This window comes from Apodemus sylvaticus, chromosome 7, assembly GCF_947179515.1.
Source record: "Apodemus sylvaticus chromosome 7, mApoSyl1.1, whole genome shotgun sequence".
Taxonomy (NCBI): Eukaryota; Metazoa; Chordata; class Mammalia; order Rodentia; family Muridae; genus Apodemus; species Apodemus sylvaticus.
The window spans coordinates 50,819,976-50,846,543 of record NC_067478.1 but is presented as its reverse complement, the minus strand read 5'-3'; the positions used below and the strand labels follow the sequence as shown (position 1 = coordinate 50,846,543).

At 43.3% G+C, this 26,568-nt stretch overlaps 2 protein-coding genes across 3 annotated transcripts in view; one reads left to right on the top strand and one right to left on the bottom strand.

Moving 5' to 3' along the window:
• Positions 1 to 1,911: 1,911 nt before the first annotated feature.
• On the bottom strand, positions 1,912 to 25,975 carry Fbxo9 (F-box protein 9). Of its 2 annotated transcripts, none has more exons than XM_052187772.1 (13): positions 25,951 to 25,975; positions 21,088 to 21,177; positions 18,492 to 18,642; positions 16,663 to 16,722; positions 15,234 to 15,333; positions 13,918 to 14,048; positions 12,292 to 12,406; positions 7,574 to 7,692; positions 7,282 to 7,372; positions 6,595 to 6,690; positions 6,249 to 6,342; positions 4,224 to 4,375; positions 1,912 to 2,472 (listed from the first exon to the last, which is right to left on the bottom strand). In XM_052187772.1, the coding sequence occupies exons 1-13, from the start codon at positions 25,954 to 25,956 to the stop codon at positions 2,364 to 2,366; spliced, it is 1,314 nt and encodes a 437-aa protein (XP_052043732.1). In that variant the 5' UTR covers positions 25,957 to 25,975; the 3' UTR covers positions 1,912 to 2,363. The 2 variants fall into 2 exon arrangements, with proteins under 2 accessions (XP_052043732.1, XP_052043733.1); XM_052187773.1 differs by lacking the exon at positions 25,951 to 25,975 and adding an exon at positions 25,247 to 25,572.
• The window catches only part of Cilk1 (ciliogenesis associated kinase 1), a 60,237-nt gene continuing 59,373 nt past the window's right edge, over positions 25,705 to 26,568 (top strand). Inside the window, exon 1 of the mRNA XM_052187771.1 lies at positions 25,705 to 26,426. The gene's annotated coding sequence lies outside the window, so the exon portion shown is untranslated. The remainder of the gene's footprint in view (positions 26,427 to 26,568) is intronic.

The window sequence follows — 26,568 nt, the reverse complement described above, 5'->3', positions numbered from 1 at the left end:
ATAGGGTGCATTTGCATGGGCTACTTCTCTATATATTAGAGAACAGCTTAGAACAGCTAAGAGGAGTTCATGCTAGTTCTTTGAATGTTAACTTTCCCATGGAGAACCATCAAGACTGACTTTTAATTCTTTGGAGGTTATTGTTGTTGTTGTAGTTATTAACATTAGTAGTAGTAGTAGTAGTCATTATTATCTTCCCAGAATCCCTGCTCTCCCATGTCCACCACCATACGAGTGCTCAGACTACATATCATGCCTCTGGTTTTCATGGTAATGCCAGCTTTGCAAAATATGTTTGGAGGTGTTCTTTCCCTTTCTGTTCTATGGACAGGTTTGAGGAGTGTCGGTGTTAGTTCTTCTTTGAGGGCCTGGTAGAATTACAGTGAATCCTCCTAGACTTGGATTTATTTTGCTTCAATTTTAGATCGGTTTAAACTCTTTATCTCATCCTGGTTTAACTTTAGTAGGTCATATGCACCTAGAAATTCACCAATTTCTTTCAGATTTCCTGGCTTAGTGGACTATAAGTTTTAAAGTATATCCTTACGATAATATGGATTTCATTTTATTGTTGTAATATTTATCTTTTAATGTGTAACATTTATTCTTTTTTAAAAGATTTATGTGTGTGAGTACACTGTAGCTGTCTTCAGACACACCAGAAGAGGGCATCAGATTCCATTACAGATGGTTGTGAGCCACCGTGTGGATGCTGGGAATTGAACTCAGGACCTTTGGAAGAACAGTCGGTGCTCTTAACCACTGAGCCATCTCTCCAGCCCCCTAATGTCTAAATTTATTTATTTGGGTCCTCTCTCTTTTGATCAGTTTGGCTGAAGTTTATTAGTCTTGTTTATCTTTCTGTGAACCAATTTCATTTCATTAGCTTTGTGGTTTTGTTTTTAAACTTTTTTAATGTTTAAATCTGTTTCTTCACCAGGGAAGTGAGTGGAATTTCTTGACACTTACTGTACTCTCTTATGCTAGGAAAAAAAAAAACAAAACCTAGGAACAAGGACAATAAAGTCTCCAACCCAAGCTTTTAGCTGATGAAAGGCTGATTGTAGCGCATTTTCTTAATTAGTGATTGATGTGGGAGGTGCCCCTGGACAGGTAGTTTCTGGGTGCTATAAGAAAGCAGGCTGAACAAGGAGTAACAAGCCAGTAAGAAGACCCCCTCCACGGCCTCTGCATCAGCTCCTGCCCTGACTTCCCTTAGCGATGGAGAGTAACCTGAGAGTTGGAAGGCAAAATAAACCTTTCCTCCTCCAAGAATCTTTTGGTCATGGTATTTTATCACAGCAATAGAAACCCTAACTAAGACAGAAGCTTTGATGCTGATGAAATTTCTTTAGAAATGTTTCTCAATCTAACAAACAGACATACACTCTGGCCAACACACACACACTGAGGCCAGCACCACAAAGTAATATTAAATACTCCGGGACAGGAGTGACATCTAGTGGCACAACCACAAAGCATTGGAATCAGGGTTTTAAAGGAATTGGCCAAGTTCAGGAAACATTGTGGAAGGGAGAGCAGAAAGAATGTCTGAACTGACTGTCTGACTTTCTGTAGATTTATTACATCTATCTGATGATAGATCTATCTACATTATTCACTTAAATAAACCCCTTCCTTCAACCTCAGGTTGGTTTCTATCAGGATATTTCCTTTATAGAGAAAGCAACTTTGTTTTTAGATTTCTTCAGTTTGTTTTTATGTAGATGAGTGTTTGCATGAATGTATGTATGTGTGCTGTGTATGTTGCCTAGATGAGACTAGGGTTCCCAAGAATTGGGGTCAAAGGTAAGGCCAATGGCGGCTGAGGTGGTGTTCCTTGTGCCTCCGCTGGCTATCCAAGGACCATCCATTAAATACTCTCATACTGTTAAAGGCCATCCACATAGATTTCCTTGAAAGAAACATTTATTTATGATCTTTATTGAACAGTTTCAGACAAATCCATAACAGGTTTTACATTCTCAGTCATGCAGGAATAAATACTATCCAGTGTGCTCCCTGACGTATGTGAGTATGAGGGTGCTCAGGCACAGGGCAGTGTACGAGACAGATCTGCTCAGAAACCTGCTTGAAAACATGATTTAAACTCTACATTAAGATTTATTACAACAAAAGTTTTCTCAACAACTTCTAATTTCAAAACAAAGTACCCCAGGAATCAACTATCCTTTTAAATAAAAAATAATAATTTATACTCTTCTTAAAGGAATTCCAACAACTTAAAAGTTCCAACTCCATGTATGTATATACGCATGTATATATACATGTATGTATATGTACATATAACTTAGGTACTCTATGCCTCTCTGCTCATGCAGCAGTGACACGCTGGCGAGGCTCTACAGAGGTCTTTCTGAGAACGCAGTATAACTCCTCACTCTGGCGAAGAACAAGGGCGTGTACATCTTGTCGATCTCAAACGCACTCACTGCAGTCTCACCAGTTGATCTAGAATCAAAGTGCAAAACACCAGAATGAGGAAGTTCCAATTTATTCAAAATCCTAGTATGCTTGTACAGTGTGAACTTAAAGTCTAAACAGTGGAGCCACAGTGTAAAACATTTAAGAACTTCCTTCAGAAACTATATTTATTGGCTGCATAATATTATGACTCCTGCTTGTATCATAACTTAATAATTATTCTTTTGGAAATTTAGGTTGTTTCTGATGTTTGACAACTAAAATAATGTGTTATTCTTCATTATGACTTCCAACATATTCCTAAGAGAATTCCCAAGTTAAAGACTACAATCTGTAACCCTTGTTAAACTGTTTCAAAAAAAAAAAAAAAGTCCTACATTACAACAGAACTAATGATCTAGTATTGGATCAATGTGTAAGCGTGTGCATGCTGAGGGGTCACTAACTATGCTAACCACAGCCGCATTACACACTGCCGGGAGACACCAACCAAAGCAGAAAACCAAGGGACCGTTGACTCCTACAAAGACTGCAGTCAACACCTGCTCTGGAGAACTTTCCTTCTCCAGAAAAGCTATTCTCACTTCCTACTGGGGCAAGTGCAAACTGTGGCTTCCTTCTCTTTCTGGGTTTTACTCTGGAAACTCTGTGCATCAGATCACAGACTAAGTGGAGAAGGGAAGGCCTGGGCTGTGAGCCCTGCTTGGTAGGCAGAGCCTCCACATGAGTGCTGAAGTCATTCACAAGGTGGCAATGTGATGGAGAGCACTACCCCGCAGTCAAGAGTGCAGAGCGGACTGGGAGCCTGCTTCGAAACGTCCCTCTCAGAACTCTGGATTCTCCTGCATGGAGAGCCCAGAGTACCAGTCTTCCTTCAAGCTAACCACCTGCTGACAGTCACGTGGTTCCTGTCTCTGCTGTCTTCTAAACTCTTTCTTCTGTATTGCTCTTTTTAAATGCTCTTAATTAATTACCTAATACAGAATAAACCCTACCAAACAGAATCAAGAGTTTTACATGGGAGGCAGGAGCGGGTGGGTGGGTGGGCAGGGAACAGCCTCGTGAAGGCAGGGGCTTCGGGGTGGGATGGAGGGAGTTTCGAAGGGGAAACCAGGAAGGGGGATAATATTTGAAATGTAAATAAACAAAATAACCAATAAAATTGTTTTAAAAAGACTTTTAGGGTATCACCTACCTAATACATTTGGTTTTGGGCTACACTGAGCACCATTTTAAGAACAGACATAATTTTGTAGATATAATTTTTAAAATGACTGTATAATTCCCAAGAATGGATCTCCAGCCTACAGAGACCTCAGCCTAGGACAGAGCGCCCCCTTGGCCTCTGAGTGGGTGCAAGCGAGCGAGCGAGCAATGGCTCCCTCCTGCAAGCGAGTGCTCTTCACTATCCCTCCTGAGGTGTGGCCGGGCAGGGCTGCCAAGGCTCCTCCGGCTCCTCCTCCTCCTCCTCCTCCTCCTCCTCCTCCTCCTCCTCACTCATGCTCAATCTATCTTTTTTTTGGGGGGGGAGGGGTAGCATAAAAGTCTACTTTTATACTAGTCTTGGCATTCCTTTTAAGTTTCTTTTAAAATTGTACATGGTTATTTTACCTACACACGTCTGTACAGCACATGTGTGCCTTGTGCCTATGAAAGCCTGGGACTGGAGTTCCACACAGTTGTGAGTTAACACATGGGTGCTGGAAACTGAACCTGGGTCCTCTGGGAAACCCACAAGCGGCCTTAACTGTGGAGCATTCTTCGCTGCATTCACCTACCTGTAAGTGATGTGGCAAGAGTGATGGACCCAGATGAGTTTGTTGAACCTCTGGTGGCCACTGGAGCACAGCTGCAGTCCCACATGGAAGCTATGATCTGCCTCTTGGACAGGAACACGACGAAAATACCTGTATTTATGGTCAAGTGGCTTCTGTAGAGAAAAGATTCGTGAGCTAGGATAACTGTTATAGGAATGTATGATGTAAGAGACACATTGCAAATAATCTAATCGTTACACACTGCAGGTCACCCAGAGTACCACATGTAAATAAATCTGTGAGTGTTCGAAGAAGCTGTAGGTAAAATACCACGTTTGTTCCCCACCAGCAAGTTAGCTAATGTTATCTAGAAGTTTCAGAAATAAAACTTTTTTTCTCCTTTGGTGACTACCAAAGAAAGCCTGGAGTGAGGCTTGACAGCTCGCATCTTAAATCTGAGTACTGCCAAGGACGGGCAGATCCTGGCAGCTTGAGCCTTTATTCTCAGTACTGGCAGAGACAGGTAGATCTCTGGGAGTGAGGACTACCGTGTCTACATAGCAAGTTCCAGGCCAGTCAGGTTGCACAGAAAGACCTTATCTTTTTTTCCTATACATTTATATATAAAGTGTAGAGTACAACTCATGTTTTACAACAACAGCAAAACAGTCACAGACGAGCAGGTGTAATGGATTTCACTCTAAACTGTACTCTTGCACATTGTGAACACTGTGACTGGTTTCCTTATAGAAGGATACTGACATGCCACATGGGAATTCCTCAGTCTGCTGCACTACAGCATTGCGGGAACCTATCAGGGGAGGCGGGAAAGCCAGTGCCACGGTGTCACAACATCACTCACAGATAAAACCCTGCACTGTTCCACTGTGTGACAACAGGGAGAGAAAGGGAACCCACAAAACTCACTACTTATGTGGACAACAGACAAGTGCTTGCTCTAACTACTGCCCAACTGATGTGACAGGTGTTTACTGTCTTTGAACCAGGAGTAGACAAAGAATTTAGAGAAAGTTGCAAAAAAATTAGCTCTTCACCAAGAATTTAGAGCACTGAAGACTATGATATATATTAGTAATCACAGTTACTGGGCATTTAGAGCACCGAAGACTATGCTATATATTAGTAATCACAGTTACTGGGCATTTAGAGCACTGAAGAATATGATATATATTAGTAATCACAGTTACTGGGCATTTAGAGCACTGAAGACTATGCTATATATTAGTAATCACAGTTACTGGGCATTTAGAGCACCAAGGACTATGCTATATATTAGTAATCACAGTTACTGGGCATTTAGAGCACTGAAGACTATGCTATATATTAGTAATCACAGTTACTGGGCATTTAGAGCACTGAAGACTATGCTATATATTAGTAATCACAGTTACTGGGCATTTAGAGCACTGAAGACTATGCTATATATTAGTAATCACAGTTACTGGGCGTTTAGAGCACTGAAGACTATGCTATATATTAGTAATCACAGTTCCTGGGCATTTAGAGCACTGAAGACTATGCTATATATTAGTAATCACAGTTACTGGGCATTTAGAGCACTGAAGACTATGCTATATATTAGTAATCACAGTTACTGGGCATTTAGAGCACTGAAGACTATGCTATATATTAGTAATCACAGTTACTGGGCATTTAGAGCACTGAAGACTATGCTATATATTAGTAATCACAGTTACTGGGCATTTATTCTTTCTTCACAAACACAGAAGAGGGAAGCTTTTTCCAATAAAGTGCTCTCTCTGCAAAAGTCTCCTGGTAGAAGAGCAGCCTGTGTAAGCAGCAGAGGTGGCAGCAGGACCCCTGGTTAGAGACAGAGGAGTCAGATGTAGGAGATCCTGGTACTGCATTCCTGCGTTAAGGACCCTAGAATAGCTTCTGGAAACACAAACACGCTGATCTACATAAAGTGGCAGAAACGTCAGAGTGTCTTCTATTTTTCCTAGCTGGGAATGGGTAGAGGAGCCCCTGTGATAAGAACAGCTCGGCTCCACAGTGCATACTCACTTCTTCTTTTTTCTTAGTTATTACAGCAAATACTTTGGTCTGATTGTCTGCATCTTGTGACAAGCGGTAATGGCCCAGCAGAATCGCATCCGTTCTAAAAATAAACACACCTTAAATCAACAGGTTATACTTCTTTGTGCAACCTAGAAAACTGAGTAACAGCACCACTTCCTCCACTTGCCTGCAAACAGTCCTGGGATTAGAAAGAGGCTGCACAGACCAGGCTTCTAGAGCCTTCCCCTAGCCCCGTTACTGTTCTTTATAACATACATTTTAAGCATAAAAGCACTGCCTTAGGTTAAATATGAAAATGTGGACTAGCTAGAAGGCCATATAGAAACACTACCTGGTGTTCCTGGTCCTTAAACGGGGAACAATGGATGGAGGCTCCTCGGGTGTTGTCAACATCATCACGTGGCCATCAGGAAAGAACCTTATGTATCTACATAAGAAGAAACATCAAACACCACCACACACCGTACAAAACATGTTCTTAGTTTGCAGTTTCTACACTTAGCTGTAGCTGTGAAACCCAGTCTGAGACCATCAGCAAAGCACGGACAAGACAGGAAAGCAACCAGGCCTGAGGCAGTCTACAAGGGAGAGCTGAGGCCTGTAACTCCTGGGGTCTGCTAGCCTTTCATTTCACTCACCAAATAAACCGTTCATGTTGTCCCTTAAAGGTCTGTGGTTTCCTGGGACACTAATTAATGACCGACGAAAGTAAGACCCAATAACTATACACAGTGACTAACACTACCCTACTTCTTTCTCAGCCACAGACCCATGTGCTGAACAAGCCTCGTATGTCACCACTAGGACACCACCACCTGGGGGCTCAGGACGGTTACCAGGGGCTGGAGGGATTATAAAATCTATAAATAACCTTTAGGCTTTTGAGTGTGGTTCCTGTCATAATATTAGATAAAAAATACTGAGGACCTTGTTGTGGATAAATCATAAGCAACAGAAAACAGTCCAAAAACTAAGATACTTGAGAATTTTCCACTCACTCAGTTTACAACAGTTGTACCTGTAATATTCCACTTGGTGCCAGGCTCTATAGAAACCATCAAGAGACTGCTCTCCCTGGCGAATATATGTTGTTTTACTGATATACACTCCTGTAAAAAGAACAAGTTGATTTAAAGTATATAAATAAAATTTAAGTTATAATCATGTAGCACATCCTGCTCCATTTTAAGTGCTGCCTCCCTCAGTTATGTTCATATGCACTTAGGTCCATTACAAAAAATGAAAACTGTGTTTTATCAAAAGTCCCATTGTAGATCATGATAATTCCTGAGTTTTTGAGTCCAACTTACCATCAAACCGAACACGGGGCCGTTCTAAAAACATCTCTCTCCAGGACGAGTATGGGACAAGTTTCATACAGCTTCTGCCCCACACTTTCAAACAAGCCAGGCGCCATATTTCAGGGTCTCTAAGTAAGAAAGCATAGCATCGATAAATGTAAAAAGCTTGTTCAGAACTCACGGGCACTCAGCATTATCAGATCATCGGATGGCATTGCCACAAGCTTGGGTCCTGTTTGCATTTTATCCAAGGGACATCAGGAGGGTGTCCTTGCCCCTGCCCTTGACACTGCAGCTACTTATACAATCCCAGCTTCACCCATGGCTGTCCACCAGAAGATAGGAAGGGCCCAGACATTTCCAGCAGCTCTATGATACAACTAACTACGAGAGTTCCACTTCCTGAAGCCATCTGCGCTCTTGGGAGTGGAGTGAGGTTTCCTCTCCAGCCTGTTGTCTTGAGGCTAACTATGAGTGCCAAAATCCCAGCTCCATCACCACTGCCTCTCAGAACCTGGCAAGAACCCTGATCCGCTTCCAGCCTACAATGCCCCAAGGCTGTGTGCTTACAGCTTGACCCTCAGTTTCCAGTGCTATGGGAGGGACAGAATGGTGCAAGGCAGAGGCTGCCAGAGCAGTTGAGGCATTGCGGCGTGCCCTTGAAAAGATTAACAGGACGCTGGTTTCTTACCCCTCCTTCCCAGCTACCATCAAGTCTGCAGCGGTGCAAGCCACATGCTCCAAAGCATTAAATTCTGTCTTTCTATAGCCTCCAAAGCAACAGAGCCAACTGACCTAAGGCCTTTGAAACCATCCACCAAGTAACTTTTTGTCTATCTCACACATTTTGTAAGTGACAGAGCACAACCACAGGTCCCAACTATGCCTGCAGCTCTAGAAACTCAGCTATCAGTATCCCAAACCTGCAAAAACATACACCTGGCCCCAAAGAAACTAGGAAAGGTCTCTCCCTAGTCTACAACCTTAGTACTGTAGCTAAGGATGCAGCAGAAAGCTTTGGCAGTGCCAAGCCCATCTTATTCATGCCCTGCTGTTCCAGACTCTGACTACCAATGCTTGCCCCACACAGCCGAGGAACATTTTATCCATATTCTGCAGTTTCAGAATAGCAGATATCAAAACCACAGTCCCCAGAACCATGAACACTCAGCCCATAGGATCTAGTGTAGCCACCATATTTTGCATCGGCAAGAGTACGGATACCAGTGTCACAGACCCAACTCTTTCCTACACATGCACCACAAGGCCCATGTGCATGGGACCAAGCTGCTGGACTTGTCCCCTGAGATCTGGCTCCTACAACTCCAGAAAAGTGACCGTCAGAGGTCCAAGACTCAGAGCCATTCAAAATTGTCCCTGACAGAGAAGATGGCTTTTGCATCACATATCTGGAGTTACTGATGCCACAGACCCCACCTTCAACTTGATTTTATCCCACGGGAGCTAGGCAAGACTACATCCCACCACATAGCTCCAAAAATTGGATTCTGACACCAAGGCTACAGACATCATAGTTCTTGGTATCACTTGTACTTGTCATGAAGGACTCAAGGACAGTCCCCTCTACACCTCACACAATGAAGACTATGGCAGAGACTACCACAGTCCCAGTGGAACCTGAGGACACATGAGCCTGTGCCCACTGCACAGCTGTGTAACTGCTTCATGAGACACTAGGCAGGTGGATTTCTGAGTTTGAGGCCAGCCTGGTCTACAGAGTAAGTTCCAGGACAGCCAGAGCTATACAGAGAAACTCTGGGTAGTGGGGGGGAGGAGAGACAAAAAAGATAAATTTTGTGGGCTGAAGAGATGACTCAGTAGTTAAGAGCACTGACTGCTCTTTCAGAGGTCCTGCAACTGCATGGTGCCTCACAACCATCTGTAATGGGATTCAATGCCCTCTTCTGTGTCTAAAGACAGCCTCAGTGTACTCATATAAATAAATAAATAAACAAATTAAAAATTTTTAAAAAGATGATTTTTGTAGCTTTCATGGTAAATAAATGTTAATACAAACGTGCAATAAATACTCTAAAAATGAGACGAGAGGGGAAAGGGCCTAGACTACCCAGAGAATAATGACAACATAAATCCTCCCATATCCATAATCGCCTTGCACACAAGAGGACTAACTTTCCAGCTCCCAGGCAGAAAGCCTGGACAGAGGACTGGCTCTGGCAACTGCCCTCTGAACGCTACCCATGTGGTATTCGCACACCCACACATACAAATACACAACTAAAGAACGTTAACAATGACTTTTGAAAACTATCACCTCACTAAAGAAAAACATGGCAAATGTTAGCAACTACGGGGAGAAAGGGACTATATGTCCTTGGGGTGCATTAGTCCAGCCGCCACTGAAACTGGAGCAGAGGCCCCCAGAGACATTAAAAACATACTTAGCATATGGTCTAGCAATCCTACTACTGGGTATATACCTTTTTGAAAAACAATTTTTAAAGCATTTAGTTTCATTTGTGTGTGCAAGTGTGTGTGTGTGTGTGTGTGTGTGTGTGTAGGGTACCTGTGTGCTTATATACTAGGTGTGTGTATATGTGTATATGTGTGTCAGGTGTGTCTGTGGGTATGTATGCCAGGTGTGTCAGTGCTCTCAGAGGCCAAAGGAGGGCATCAGATCTTAGAGATGGAGTTACAGGCTGTTGTGAGCTGCATTCCACAATGCAAATATATTTTAAAACATCACACTATAAACAATAAATACACATTTTTCCCCCTCTGGTGGTTTACAGAGAAAAAGTTCTATGGGTCCCTGAGTGGAAGCAAGACCATGCAGAATATCGCTGAATTTCTGAGACCAGGAGAAACAGGCTAAGTCTGAACAGGAGCAGAAGTAGAGGAAAGGCTAACTGGAAATACACTTCAAGGGCAGCAGCAACAGTGAAAACAGGATGCTGAGGAGGTGGTCAGTGAGGGGCAGTGTGGACGTGGTTCTCCTGGGAGGCTGGGGCTGGTTCCCAGCATCCACGATACTGGGTGGACATGGCTGCCACACATAACTGACACACTCATCCCTGAGGAGACACAGCAGTCCCACTGCACACTCGCTAGGCAAACCAGCACAATCAGCTAAGTTCTATGCTCTAGACTGACCCTGTCTCAATATGTAAGGTGGAAAAGGATGGAGGAAGGATCCTGTTCAATTTCAGGCCTGAGAATCTGTGGAGACGAGTGTGTGTGTGTGTGTGTGTGTGTGTGTGTGCGCACACACACACACATCATAAGATGCAAAAAAAAAATTATTAAATTCCATTGGCTAAAAGACAGCCCCTTCAACAAACGGTGCTAGTCAAACTGGATCCTATGACAGCTACATGTAGAAGAATGAAGGGACATCCTCATCTCTCACCCAGCACAAAAGTCAACTCCAAATGGACCAAGGACCGCAATCAAGTAGGATCTGATGCCCTGGATCTGATAGAGGAGAAAGCTCAGAATACACTTCAAGGTACAGACACAGGACAGGGCTTTCTCAACACGACCAGCGCAGTACAAACCGAAAACTCAGGGCTAGAGACATGGCTCAGCAGTTAAGAACACTGGCTTCCCTGGTTTAATTCCCAGCAGCCACATGGCAGCTCACAGCTGTCTGTAACTCCAGTTCCAGGAAATCTGACATCATCACACAGATATACATCCAGGCAAAATACCAATTCACTTGAAATTTAAAAAATTTTTTAAAAATGTTACTTAAAAAAATAAAGGACCAACAATTGGTAAATGTGACTTCGTGAAACTAAAAAGCTTCTTTATAACAAAGGCACCATCATTCCGTAAAGTATGAACAGAATAGAAAACATCTTTACCTGTTAGACATCTGACAAAATCAAAAAACTGGAGCAAGAAACTAAACAGCTCTCAAAAGAAATAGCTGCAAGTGTCCTTAACCCCAGATCCATTTCTCCTCCCCCAAAGATTCTTCTTTTAACAAATATTCCTTTTATGATGATGTGTTAGGTTTCATTCCTGAAATGTCACCTTTTTTAAATCACACTGTCACTTCTCCCCATGTGTAACTAGTGGAGTGGTAGAGACTCACAAGTTCTGAAGGGTTGGCAGCACTCTAGTAACTATTCGATGGGTATTTGTGCAACAGACTAACACAGAATTACTAAAACCCAGGCTCTGAATAATTCAAATAGGTTATGTAAAATTCTAGATAATTGGACTATTTTTTAAATAATGCGTTTGAATTTTAAGAACTACAGTTATAAAAAAATTTCTAGATGATAAGGACTCCCTGTTTTATATGAGAACCTATGGGGGAACAGTTATAAGTGATTTCACACGGAACTGCAACATTTTTAAAGTATACAGCAGTTTATTTAAGGGGTCAAAACAAAACTCCAGTAAATCTAAAGTTAAATAATTAATTCCTACTGGGTTAAGAGCTACTATACAAACACTGTGAATGTGTTCTTTCTTTTACATCAACTGAACCGTCATGGGAACTGTGGAAGCAGTCAGTGTGCCTATATTTGCCTGGCCGTGTACTATACCCTGGGAATCTAGCACATTCTAACCTTTCAAGTGCTATTATTTGAGAAAAACACATTAAGTACATCTTTGCAAATTTTCTATTTAAGCTTTTACTCAGAACATCAAGTTTTTGGGGTTTGATTTTTAATTGACAAAAGGCTATCGTCTTTTACTTCACTGCCTGAGTCATTTCTAAAAACCAGTACCTGGCACAGATATAGAATCCTCTGCACACCAGTGACAACTGTTCTAACGATCTGAGGTCCAAGTCACTTGACACCACCCATCGGAAGATGTACATCAGCACCTCCATAGGCAGCACTGCAACAGAAAACCATCCTCAGTCACTCCCTTACTCTTAACTGCGAGTGTGCATCTGAAAACCATCCTCATTCACCCCCTTACTCTTACTGCGCGTGTGCATCTGAAGACCATCCTCAGTCACCCCCTTACTCTTAACTGCGAGTGTGCATCTGAAAACCATCCTCAGTCACCCCCTTACTCTTAACTGCGAGTGTGCATCTGAAAACCATCCTCAGTCACCCCCTTACTTTAGTGTGAGTGTGCATCTGAAAACCATCCTCAGTCACCCCCCTTACTCTTACTGCACGTGTGCATCTGAAGACCATCCTCAGTCACCCCCTTACTTTAGTGTGAGTGTGCATCTGAAAACCATCCTCAGTCACCCCCTTTTACTGCGAGTGTGCATCTGAAAACCATCCTCAGTCACCCCCTTACTTTAGTGTGAGTGTGCATCTGAAAACCATCCTCAGTCACCCCCCTTACTCTTACTGCGCGTGTGCATCTGAAGACCATCCTCAGTCACCCCCTTACTCTTACTGCGAGTGTGCATCTGAAAACCATCCTCAGTCACCCCCTTACTCTTACTGCGAGTGTGCATCTGAAAACCATCCTCAGTCACCCCCTTACTTTAGTGTGAGTGTGCATCTGAAAACCATCCTCAGTCACCCCCTTACTCTTAACTGCGAGTGTGCATCTGAAAACCATCCTCAGTCACCCCCTTACTCTTAACTGCGAGTGCGCATCTGAAAACCATCCTCAGTCACCCCCTTACTTTGGTGTGAGTGTGCATCTGAAAACCATCCTCAGTCACCCCCTTACTCTTAACTGCGAGTGTGCATCTGAAAACCATCCTCAGTCACCCCCTTACTCTTAACTGCGAGTGTGCATCTGAAAACCATCCTCAGTCACCCCCTTACTTTAGTGTGAGTGTGCATCTGAAAACCATCCTCAGTCACCCCCTTACTCTTACTGTCGTGTGCATCTCAGGAACCGTAAACTGAGGCCTGGTACAGCTCAGAGACACTGGCAGAGTGCAGTAACTGGCCAGCAGTGAACAATGGCTCCAACAACGCAGGGGAGTCTTCACTTTTTAGCATAGAGTTAAAGCGAAAGAGCCATTTTCCCCCGGATAATTATTTTATTATCAAGATATATTAAAATCAATATGAAAAATGATGTGATTCTATATTTAACACTAAAGCTATTTTATTTAAGAAAATTTGAAACAGTTCTCCCATAAACAAACAATACTTAATATATGAACATGCTAACTCCTGACCATTTGGCCTCTTCAGGACCACTGCACACTCTGGCTGATGTGCACAGTGGCACTAGAGTTCCTCCAGCTTCCAAAGGCCTTCACTGAAAAAAGTACGGTGTCCCAAACACCTGCATGCCCAGGTCTGTTGTTTCAGATTCTGAATAGCACACATTTATATCTATAGCTATTTCTATTATAATTAGATCACCGTCATCTAGGTTACCCCAAGGTTCAAGGCTTTCTGAGGGAGGACAGCGAGGAGCCACACCTGATATGTGAGTCTGACTGGTCTCCAGCTCAGGCTGACAGAGTTTGAGCACAGACTCCTGCAGTGTGAGCTGCTGCTGGAAGTACGACAAGAGGTCGGCCATCTTGCTGGCGTCCTCGTTATCTTCAATGCTGCAACCAAGAGGGCGGGAATAAATGGAATGCATCAGACCATCGGAGCAGACAGCTTAAAAACTGGTTTTCACAGCACCTTCAAAACTGCTCTAGAAAGACAATCTAAAAACCCAACTTTCTTATTACTTTTAAAAGATGTGCTAATGTGTACCCTGACTTGTTGCAAAGTCTAAACCAAGTTTTCCAAATGAAAACACTGTGGTCATTATCCAAAGGCTTAGGATTTTTAGGCTCAGGTGCTGAGTTTTAATTAGTTTATTTGTGGCGAGTTCATGAGTTAGTGAGAAAAATAAATGACTAAGGTTCACATCTAGGTAGCTAAGCCCAAATGGTTCACTGGACGACTTCACACTGTCCAACCCTATTTGGTGAGCACGGTGCTTTGAGCACGCCAGGCAAGCACTGTACCAACTAAGCTGCATCCTTAGGCCTGGGATTTCCCACTTTAAGTCCAGCATTTATTTCCTCTTGGGCACAAACAGCTTTCCTTCTCATGCCATCAACTTGGGCTCTGGGGAGAAATTAGGCCAAAACAATTTATAACTGTCTTGAAAACACACTGGCTTTGAAATATACTATTAATCTTCTTTCTGTTGAAGCCATCACTGCTCCTGCTCTGTCATGCTGTCAGGTACAGTGGAGCACGAGTTCTCTCAATGCTTGTTCATGCCTTGCACCTATGCTTTTAGGCAGCGCTAGTGTAGAGGTTTGATAATGCTAATTCTAGATACCCTGGGAGAAAGAACTCACTATAGCTTAGCATTTTCCTAACAAGATGCCTTTTTGACATGTCTGAAAGATTCAAACACACAGAGGCTAGTGTGATGAAGTTCTGCATGCCCACCACCCAACTTCGAGCATTAGTAACATATTTGTCAACTAGCGTAACTGCATTTTAGTACTTTCCACTTCAAATTTTCGAAAAGTTGAAATATGTTCTTTAATTTATTCTTTTCAATAACCATCAATTTAATTTTACAAACTTTTATTATCTTGTTTGTTATATCTATTTAAAATGTAAATCTTAAAATGTCTCTAATTAAGTAAGTCTACTTATAAATACGGACACATTAAATGTGACTAACAGAATAGTGCTGCCTTCTTAGCAGGGTAAGAGTTAGAACAGCAATGTGCTTAACTTACAAACTTTACACATTACTGTCTGTCAAGTTTGATACGCACTAGCTGCTCCCAACGCCATCGCCATCTGGAGACCGGGTATAAGTGATCTTGAACTCAATATCAGGTACTAGCTGCATAGCCCTACGGTAGAACTTGATGGCTAGAAGAAGAGGTAAAGTTAATTAGCTATGGCATACATTTCTCTCTTAACTGTGGATAGTAGACTTTATGAACAGCTGAATACTTCAAACACGCAAACTGAACAAAAACATCTGCAAACCACGCTGCGCAGGTGCCCGCCTTCTCAAAGCTGACAGGTCATAGACACTTAATATGAGACTTGATAGTTTGTGTTGTTGTTTTGGGGTGTTTGGGGGATTTAGAGGGGGGCGCTGTTTTTTGTTTGGTTTGGCTTGGTTTTGTGGGACAGGGTTTCTCTGTATAACAGCCCTGGCTATCCTGGAACTCTCTCTGTAGACCAAGCTAACCTTGAACTCACAGAAATCCATCTGCCTCTTTCTCCTGAGTGTTCGGACTACAGGTGTGCACAACCCCCACCCAGCCAACGTGCTGTGTTCTGTCATGTTTTCTGCATCCTCTGCATCCTGAGCAGACTACCGTGCACTGACTTCACGTGGGATCCCCACAAACTAATGTACACTTACACAAGGGCCTTGACCAATTAGATACTTAAAATGTGAATAAAAATACCAGTAGAAGAAACTTCCAAATAAATACAGTAACTTCAAATAATGTTATTTTCCATGTGTTTTCAAAGGACTCAATCTCAAACATTTTTTCCTGCTTTTTCAAACATTTTAATTACTATAATTACCACCAGAAAAAAGGAGAAAACCCTTACTATCGATTACAGCCCTTTGCAGAGTCCAACCACTGTTTATGGGTATGTTCTCTACCCCACTCCTGGCTGGGGGCAGAACCTAGGCCATGAACTGCACAGGGCAGGCAAGGACTCCACCACTAACCCATTTCTATCAGGTTTACAGAGGCAGAAGCTGAAGCACTTGCCTTTGGTAAAACTTAAAGTCAGGCTTAGAAAGAGGGCCTATGAATTCTCTGATTTCATCTATTGTAGCTCATTCATCTGAACTATTTACACATGTGAAAAGAACACAATATGATCTTCATTAATGAATCACCAATACAAAACTAAATATAGAAAATGTATCTTACTCATCCTACAAATATAATACTACCCTGCAATGTATTTTGAAAACAAATTATATACATTTGTTATTTTAATTACCTTTGTGAGAACAAGTCTTTACTATGTAACCATGGCTGGCTGGAACTCTATGTTGAACAACCTGGCCTTAAGTCTGCAACAGTCTTCCAGTCTCAGGCATATACTACTTAAAAAGCTATTTCAAATAGTAGGAGGAAAATGTCCTATACCAAATACATTCCAGTACAAAAAGAAAATATTGATCACTAACAAAGAGTTGCAGTTCAGAAGCAGAGCTTTTACCTTCATAGAGAGCTCCATTTTGTTCTTCCTCTACTGCCTTCAGGAAGAGTTCTCGAGCCTGTAAAATAAGAAGGTGAAAAAACTCTTTTGAAAATCTGTACGGTAAGTGAACAAGCCAGGTGTGACGGCACAAGCCCAGGCTAGCCCTACAGAGGCGTGATGGGACAAGCCACAGGGTAGCCCTGTAGAGGCGAGACAGCAGGATCAGAAGTCCAAGGTCATTCTTAAGTGAGGGCAGCTTGGGTTTCATGAAACCATATACAAAAATAAGTACGTAAATAAAAGTAAATTTATAGCATGAATTTAGCATTCAATGCTGTAGAAATTGTACATCCAGCTGGGTGGTGGTGGTGCACGCCTGTAATTCCAGCACTCTGGGAGGCAGAGGCAGGTAGATTTCTGAGTTTGAGGCTAGCCTGGTCTACAGAGTGAGTTCCAGGACAGCCAGGGCTACACAGAGAAACCCTGTCTCGAAAAAACCAAATCCAAAAAAAAAAAAAAATAAAAACAAAAACAAAAGAAAAAAGAAAAAAGAAAAAGAAAAAAAAGAAATTATACATTCAAAGTAAAACAATGGAATTTGATCTAAGCCACACAGCTTACATAAAAAGAACTCAAAATGAATTACGAACTCAAAGGCAAAATGCAAAACTATAAAACTTCAGGGAAACTGAAAAAAATCTTAGGGACCTAGATGCTCTTACGTGTGAGCCATGAAAGGAAAGGTTGATACACTCTGCCCTGTAGAGACTCACAACTCTGCGGGGCACACCCTGCTGGATGTGATGGCGACAGCCCATATGTAAGAGGAAGACCAAATGAAATGGCAGGCGTCAGGCAAGCAGCTAGCATGCGGAGTACTTCCAGTGTAAACAGTTACAAACTTTCCTGAGTAAGGCAATGACTAATACAACAGGACATGTTTAGTTTAAAATGTAAAAACAAGGGGCACTGGAGAGATGGCTCAGCAGTTAAGAGCACTGGCTGCTCTTCCGAAGGTCCAGAGTTCAAATCTCAGCAACCATAGGGTGGCTCACAACTCATCTGTAACAGAATCTGATGCCCTCTTCTGGTGTGTCTGAAGACAGCTACAGTGTACTCATATATATTAAATATATATAAATAAATCTTTGAAAGAAAGAAAGAAAGAAAGAAAGAAAGAAAGAAAGAAAGAAAGAAAGAAAGAAAGAAAAGAAAAGAAAATTCTTTAAAAAGGGAAGGACATTTTATCCCTGCCTTTAGGGCTTCTGCTGACATCCACCTTTTTAAGACTAAGTGAAACTGAAGTGCCAACAAATTGAGAGTAAAATAGGCTTGTATTAGTTACTGCGATCAAACGCCATGAACTTATAAAAGACAGTTCATTCGGGTCCTGGTTCGGGGTCTGCCATCTGCGGCGGCAGGCTGAAGGAGCAGGAAGCTGAGGGCTCATATCTTTAACAGCAAGCAGGAAGCAGAGTGCGAACGTGAAATGGCAGGAGTCTTTAAACTCCCGAAGCCCACCTCCAGTGACATACTTCCTCCGTCTCCCCAAACAGCGTCACCAACTAGGGGCCAAGCGTTCAAATGCGGGAGTACGGGGACATTGCTCATGACATCACAACAAAGCCACAGCAGTAATATCTCCCGAAACACTTAGACGTACAGGTGAGGTAAAGGACCGGTCAGCAGGAATACGAGTCAGCTGAAACGTTCCCACATCAGGAAAACATTATTCTACTTTACAAACCACGTCCCTGTCATCAGCGCTGACTGAGGATGAACACACTGCAGAACTCGCTATGTGTCAAAAGAAGAGTTGATTCACTAGAGCACTTCCGCACTTAACTTTTCCTCCTTTGCCAGTTCCTGTCTTCCTCTGGAGTCTGCAGCTGCTTTCAGGATAGAGCTTCTTGCTGCTCTGCAAGGCCGAGTGTCTACATTACTGGAACCTACACCCGGGGTAAGTTCAAACATCCACTGAGCTCTGAACATCTGGAGCTGTGCCTGTGACAGAGAACATTTGAGGACCCATCACAAGAAGGCAGGGGAACTCTGGAGTGATTCGTCAATGTTTTCAGTGTCTACCTCACTACGCATTCTTACAATTCAAAGACCAGACAATAGCCCCCCCCCCAATCAAATAGCTTATAAACATAATTAAAAAAAAATCATTTTCTGAGGTAGGTAGATCTCTGAGTTGGAGGCCAACCTGCTCTACAGAATGAGTTCCAGGATAGCCAGGGCTATACAGAGAAACCCTGTCTCGAAATCCAAACAAACAAATGAAGAAAAAAAAAGCAAAAAAAAAAAAAAATCATTTTCTGCTTAAAACTTTAAAGAATGAATACCAGACAAAAGTAAGTCTGCCCATATAGTAAAAAAATCTAAAAATACTGGAAAACTAGATTTTAATTAGACTTGAGACTATAAACCCTGGTATAGAGACACAATTTATATGTTAACAGTGCACTTCTAGTAGGTATTACAAAGCTACTAAAAATTTCTATAGGTCAGGCAAAGTCTTTCTTTTAATAAACATTCTATACTCCAAAAGGAAAATCCTTTTAAACACAGATCACTTAAATACAAAACACAGAAAAAGCCAAGCCCCCTATGGGGTAGACTGCTTTTAAGGAAGAAATCGTTACCCCAGCTTTTGAAAGCAATCAAGCCATCGAGCGTGTGGGGACTGCTCAGCAGGGTCACACTGCCTCCCTGCTCCCACCCAAGGACCTGGCTTTTGGGGAGGGGAGTCCATCCTCAGAACCTCCGCAGGACCAGCTCAGGAGGTCCATTGGTACTGCGGGCAGCAGTGGCTTCTTTCTTTGCTCTCTCCCATCCCCCTCCCAAGGCCCTGACCCTAGAAGTGCCTTTCAAGAAGGGTCCCGAAGAGTCGTCTCTACTTCTCTGCGTCCTTCCTGAGGAATTCAAGCCCGTGTACTCCTCCTGCAAAGGACGGCCACTGCTAATAGAATCACGGATGTTGTTTCTGGCTAACTTTCTAGAAAAGTCTTCAGATGTCTTTAAAATATTCTGCACAGTGCTCTGCTTCCCAGTCTTGAACATGTTAATGCATGCCTGACCTGCACGAGCTTTAGCTGCGTCCATTCTGCTAAGTGACATGCTCCAAGCAAGCAGGCAGTACAAAGCTGTAAGTTCCATGATTAGCTTAATTACAGTATTTTTTTTTAGTTTAAGTTTTTAGATTTATCTCATCTTCTCATTTCCCTGTTATTTCCTTAGATTTAATTTCCTGATCAATTACAGTATCAAAAGGGAGTACATACTTTTAGTCTTGATCTACATTGTTCATGTATCCTCCAGAAAAATAGTGGTCCTTTATAATCTCAAGTGTAACGTGTGTTTTCACAGTCCAGACAAAAATGGACATTATTCAATAAATTATTAATTCATTGAGTTGTGGTTAAATTATTAATGAGACTTATTACCTCTTCAAATATTTAGCAACTGTTCATATTTTCCATTAACTGTCCCTTCACCTCTGTGCCTTGTATTCCTCTAATTTATGCACATAATCTATACACTGAGGATTCCAACCCTTTGCTCACATTACAAGCAGTTGTTCTAGCTATTTCTTTCTACTTTATGGTGCCTTTTGTTATAAACAGGCTTTAAACTTTCAAATGATCAAATCTCAAACCCGTTCATTAATAGTTATGTGTCCTGAATCATGCTTACATTTAATATTATTAAATATTAATATCCTGGGACCAAAACAACAGTTAGGTGGGTCAAATGACCTGCTGCCAAGCCTAATGACCTGACTTCTATTCCTAAGACCCATGTGCTACAAGGAAGGAATGACTCTGACCTCCCCTCAGGCATTGTGACACATGAGCACACGAACACACACTTGCACACACAAGTAAACAAATGTAAAAAAATTAATATATATACATCGAATTCATAGCTGCTGTTATTGATATCTATTTTTACAGAAAAATATGGTTTAAGTATGTTATAAAGAATATTGGGGGCTGGAGAGATGGCTCAGCAGTTAAGAGCACTGACTGCTCTTCCAAATGCACTGAGTTCAACTCCCAGCAACCACATGGTGGCTCACAACCATCTGTGATGGGATTCGATGCCCTCTTCTGGTCTGTCTGAAGACTGCTACAGTGTACTCATATACATAAAATAAATAAATAAATCTTTAAAAAAAAAAAAAGGGAATATCAAAGTCCAAACTAGGCCATGGTGCACATCTTTAATCCCAGCACTTAGAGGCCGAGGTAGGAGGTCGAGGCCAGCCTGTTCTACAGAGTGAGTTCCAGGATAGCCAGGGCTCTGTCTCAAAACAACGAAAAACAAAAACCAACCAAAAAACATAGAGCAAAAAATTCCATGCAATTAAGAGCTGACAAGGTCCCAACTGCGACCAACTTCTCCTATGGGGCAAGGATTGAATACAGAACTGGAGACACGTGCCTGCAGGTCTCTCTCGGCCAGACTCTCATTTCCTTCATCACCTACTCCGACAGCATCAGAATGACAGTCTTCCTCCGCTTCTGCCTGAGAAGAACAAACCAGGACAGTGTCAGAAACTGGGAAACACTAGTGTCCCTCTGTGATCTTCTCAGTCAACTGCTAGCCCATACCGCACTCTTGAGTTTGTGGAACCCACTTTGAAGATCAAGACTGCACAAAGTTCAAGTTATGGAGGCTGAGATGTTTCATGTCAATGAAATATAATTCCTTCTTCCTGGGTATTCACTTTGGATACATTTAAATGATAAAAAGAAAATTTGTGCTTTAACTTCTATAATTCTGTAGACTCAATTCTGCAGGCCTAGGTGGCCCAGGCTCTGTTCCCAGCACCCACACGGTGGCATACAATCAGCTGCCTCCAATCCCAGTGGATCCAGCGGCGATTTCTGGCGTAGTGGTCATGCTCTCAGCCAGGCAGTTATCCCATGCTTTTAACTTCCACTCAGGAGAAAGACAAGCCGCATCTGAGTTCAAGGCCACCTAGGTCTACATAGTGTGTTCCAAGGGAAGGAATTGTCTTAAGCAAAGGAAAGAAGGGGGCTGGAGCTGGCTCAGTGGTTAAGAGCACTGACTGTTCTTCCAGAGATCCTGAGTTCAATTCCCAGCAACCACATGGTGGCTCACAACCATCTGTAATAGGATCTGATGCCCTCCCTCTTCTGGTGTATCTGAAAATAACTACAGTGTATTCATATCATAAATAAATAGATACATAAAATCTTTTTTTAAAAAAAGGAAAGAAGGAAGGAAAAAAGAAAGAGAAAATCCGCCTTTCTCTTTTTCCCTATTTAAATGCTGAGGAATTGAGTCCAGAGCCTCGCACCTGATAAACAAGTATTCTACCAGAGCCACTGAGCTATATCCCAACCAAACTCACCTCTTCTATTTTATCTCTATTATAAACCCAATCTTTTACATTGGAGTGGCTTAAAGTGGAATACATGTGGACTGAATAGTATGTAGCTTTGGGCTTAAAATGTTTCCATTCACTATCACTTTTGGTCTCAGTAAATTAAGTAACTAAAATGAGTCCTCAGGAAAATAAAGTATTGCCTAGTTCTTTAGTTCAGTCTGTTAGCTAATAACTATCAGCAAGGGGTGCTTGCTCAACACTCAGTGTGACCTGTGCTAAGCAGAAATGTGGCAATGGGGAAATGACCCTGACAGTTAGCTAGGAAATAACAAATAGATTCTACTGCCTCTGGTCTCTACACACAGGTACAGAAAGGTACATGGACAGTTTCATACACGCATGTACCTGCACCCACAGGGAAACACATATACATACCACTGCCACCCCACACACAGACAAAAAAAAAAAAAAAAAAAAGCCAAAAAGGCAATTCTATTTAGTTCCAAAAACAGTAGACAGTAACTTTTATATTAGCAAATTTTGGCTGTGAGTTATTTCCAGGAGAGAAAAGGTTTTAACACCACACATCTTTGAGTACAGCAACCACACAAACTTGCACCACGTAAGTGTAACATAAACAAGCTCTGCTCATACCTTATCTCTGGCAACCAGACTCAAAGCAGGGAGCCTGCAAAACTTGACTAGCTGGTGCAGAGTACCAGCCTTGGTGCTCTGTAAAGTTACTCCAGTGAAGACACAAAGGAAAGAATCATTTGTTCTAAGTCTGGAGTCTGGGTTTGGACAAAGGGCTTGGACAGCTGTTCCCCCAAAAGATCCCTGTGTAAATAGAGGTCCTCAGGTTGGCATTCCTAGATGTTGAAAGAACCAACAGGATTTGGCCTAACAGGAGGGGAACAGTTCCTACCATGTCTGTCTTGTCAGAGGCTCAAACCAAGGAGATCACTTGGATCCCAGAGTTGATCCTCCAGATCATGAGCCAAAACTGGACTCTTTATAAACTATCTCAGGCATTTTGTTGTAATACGAAACTGGTCTACTGGGAAATATGAGAGGAACTTTGAAATGCATGGATCCCAAGGAGATGTATACTTCTAAGAGTCTGATTTATCAATGCAAATCCTAAATATAGCTAATAAGAGAGGACCTGAGTCCCATAGAGTTCGTTCTTAGAAAGATGGCCTTCTTGCTGTTGTTGGGCAGTCAGACTAAGCTAGTCTGCCTGGAAGATCTGCCCCTGTCTGGAGGGTCAATGCCACTCAATGTGCTGCTTGCTCTCCTGGGCCTGGATTGCCCTTTTCTGTGCTTAGCTGCACCTACTTCAACATTCAGGTAACGGGTCAAGTCAGCAGCACTTTCCAGCTGTTTTCTGTTACCTTACAAATACATTCATATTGAAATTACTTGTCTCCCTCAGTAGAAAGAGTACACTGAAGGCAGAGGATACATCTCGGTCACAGCTGGTACCTTTACACCAAACACACCACCTGATTTTTGGTAAAAAACAGCCTCATTAGTTTTTGTTGGTTGAAACAAGGTTTCATTGTGTATAGCCTAGTTGAACAGAAACTCTATAATGTAGCCCAGGCTGGCCTTGAATTTGCAGTGATTTTCCTGACTCAGACTCTTAAGTGCTAGGAGGAATTTTGGGTGTGAGCCTCTACACTGTGATCTCCTTCTTTTCTTTGGAGAGACTTCTGTGAGCTGGAGAGATGGTTAGCAGTTGAGGACTGGATAGTCTTCTAGGGGACCTGAGTTTAGTTCCCAGCATTCATGTCCAACAGCACCAAGGGACTGGAATTCTCTTCTGGCCTCTGTGGGCACCTGCACATATATGGTATGGTGTCTTAGTTAGGGTCACTATTGCTGTGATGAAACACCATGACCAAAAGCAACTTGGGGAGGAAATGGTTTATTTGGCTTACATTTCTACATCACTGTTCATCGCTGAAGGAAGTCAGGACAGAAACACAAACAGGGTAGGATTGTGGATGCAGGAGCTGATGCAGAGGCCATGGAGGTGTGCTGCTTGCTGACTTGTTCCTGCATAGCCTGCTCAGCCAACTTTAAATTCATAGAACCCAGGACCACCTGTCAAGGGATATCACCGCCCACAATCTGCTGGGCCCTCCCCATCAATCACCAACTAAGAAAATGTCCTACAGGCTTGCCTGCAGCCTGATCTTTTGGAGGCACTTCTCAATTGAGGCTCTTCCCTCTGATGACTCTAGTCTGTGTCAAGTTGGCATAAAACTATCTAGCGCACACACACTTTAAAACATTAGTTTAAGAAGAGAGAGATCTGTAAAGAGAATTAGTGATTCTGGGTCATCTTTTCAGATATGGCATTTGTGATTAAAAGTTTATCCCAGATCACAGTTTATAGGTCTGGTAATACTGAAGATCTGGTGGTGTACCAAAATCCACACCATGGATTAGTGGAGGCAGTGCCTAGTCGGAGGCACAAACAAACAAACAAACAAAAAACCTAGCTGAATACAAAATGCCAATCTCAGAATAGAATCTATTGTTGACCTTGATTTGACAGTAGGAACTGGGATCTCACTACATTTAGTCGATTTTTAACTTTTGAAAGTTTAGAAGAATAATCAATTAGTGTGTTTTCTGTGCATAAAACTTGCATAAAATAAACTGGTTCAGCCAATTTATGTAAAAAACGACAGTCACTTGTGTGTTCTCCCAGTCAGTCTGGTATCTTTCATTCTTAAATCATTCAGCCCTAGCCGGAAATTAGTTTCTTAAGTCCACTGCAGAGCCTACATATTCCACGCAACAGTCCCGTTGAGACCCGGGCTGTCACACATGGAGCTTAGCGCAGTCCGTCCGCACAGCAAAGAGGCTTAGGCCCTCGCTATCAAGAAATTTGGCAGGAATCCCTCCAAGCCCAGTTTGCCAGGACTGTCTGCTAATATCCTACCCGGGTCACTGACGTTTCGGGGGCGCGCGTCCCAAACTTGGAGCTCCCGAAATCATCTATGGGCCGGGCTACCAGAAAAAGAAGCAATCAACAAGTATCTCCGCTTGCCAGGGCCACCTCCCTTGTGTAGAAGCCAGGACAGCTCACCTGAGACCCGACTCCCAGCTCGGACAGTCTTAGCGTCCGAAGCGGGCCTTTCCTTGGCTGTCCGTCAAACCCTATCCTCACCTGGAGCCACCTCCCGCTCCGATCGCCCGGCCCTCGCTGCCTTCCCTCCCGGTTACCATGCTGGCGGCCGGCCGGCCCAGTCGAAGGGCTTCCCGCGCCCGGCTCCCGGAGGGGTGGCGGCTGCCCGGTGTCTACTCCTGCCCGTCTGCTGCAGCGCGGCTTAGCAGAGTTCTCGGTCGGAGAAGCGCACCAGGCAGCGGCAATAACTGCGGGCCCGGCGTACGGCAGCCATCTTCGCGGGACAGGGGGCCGGAGGCAGGCGCGCTGCGGCGGCCGGGGACTCGAGCTGCGGAGGGGTCGCCGGTCGCCAGCGGAGGCCAAGAACCGAGCAAGGACCCGAGCACCGGCCCAACAGGAGACGTCTGGACGCAGCGCCGGAGCTGACTGCTCTGCTGCGGAAAGTGCGCCGCCGCGCCGCGCCGCGCATGCGCATGCGCACTGCCACTGCCTGCTTGGCTAGCTGCCGCCCGTCGCGGGCTAGGGTGATGGGCCTACTGTGTGCAGCCGTCGGTGTGGCTAAGCTGACCCGCCTCACTCAATCCGCCTGTTCGATGCCGAGAACACCCAGGCAGGAAAGAGCAGACGTTAGCTCAAAATGTTTGAACCTGAATTTGGAGTAGAGTCCCTGAGTCGATCCTAACTGGACACTAGGAAACAGTACTTTAGGCTCCCTGGACACTGGGTGCCCTGTCAGAATGAGAAGAGAGAGAAAACTCAATAATCATTGCACCCCACAGACTGTGGACCGAAGAAAACGTACGCTCATGTGTGCAGCCGGAGAGTGGTAACAGCCAACGCCAAGTCACGTCGAACTACAGATCCCACAATACAACGGGGGAAGGACGTGCCTTTCCAAGGCCTGAAACCCGACTCCTGAAGGGGTGGACACTACAAGGGACGCTGGGATTTGTAGTCGAATATTACACGTTGAGCCGGAACTTACACCCACCCACCCCCAACCCGGTGCCACTTCTTACAGTCCAAACATCCGATTCCACGTCAATAGAAGGCACTTGGATTGCACATTTTAGAACTTTTTCACCTATAGGCATATGCTAGCAAAACTTACGGGCTTCCTAGCCTCTGACAGACATTTAGACAACACTTATTGAGTTTCTGTAAGTGTTAGAACCTAACAGTCAGGACGCTACATTCACCCGACTTCACAGAATTTAAAATTTGTGCTACTTATTCTGGAGCTCAGAAATGAAGTACGTCTTCGGCAAAGACATGGAGGTAAAAGGGAAGGGGTGCAACTTGACTACAGTAAGAAATTGCAAGACCTTTGTATGTTGTTTATTTAGTTAGTTTGTATTCCACCGAGTCCAGTTAATGCTGGAATATTATTGCCTCATCTTTTGGGCCTGATTTTGTAGAA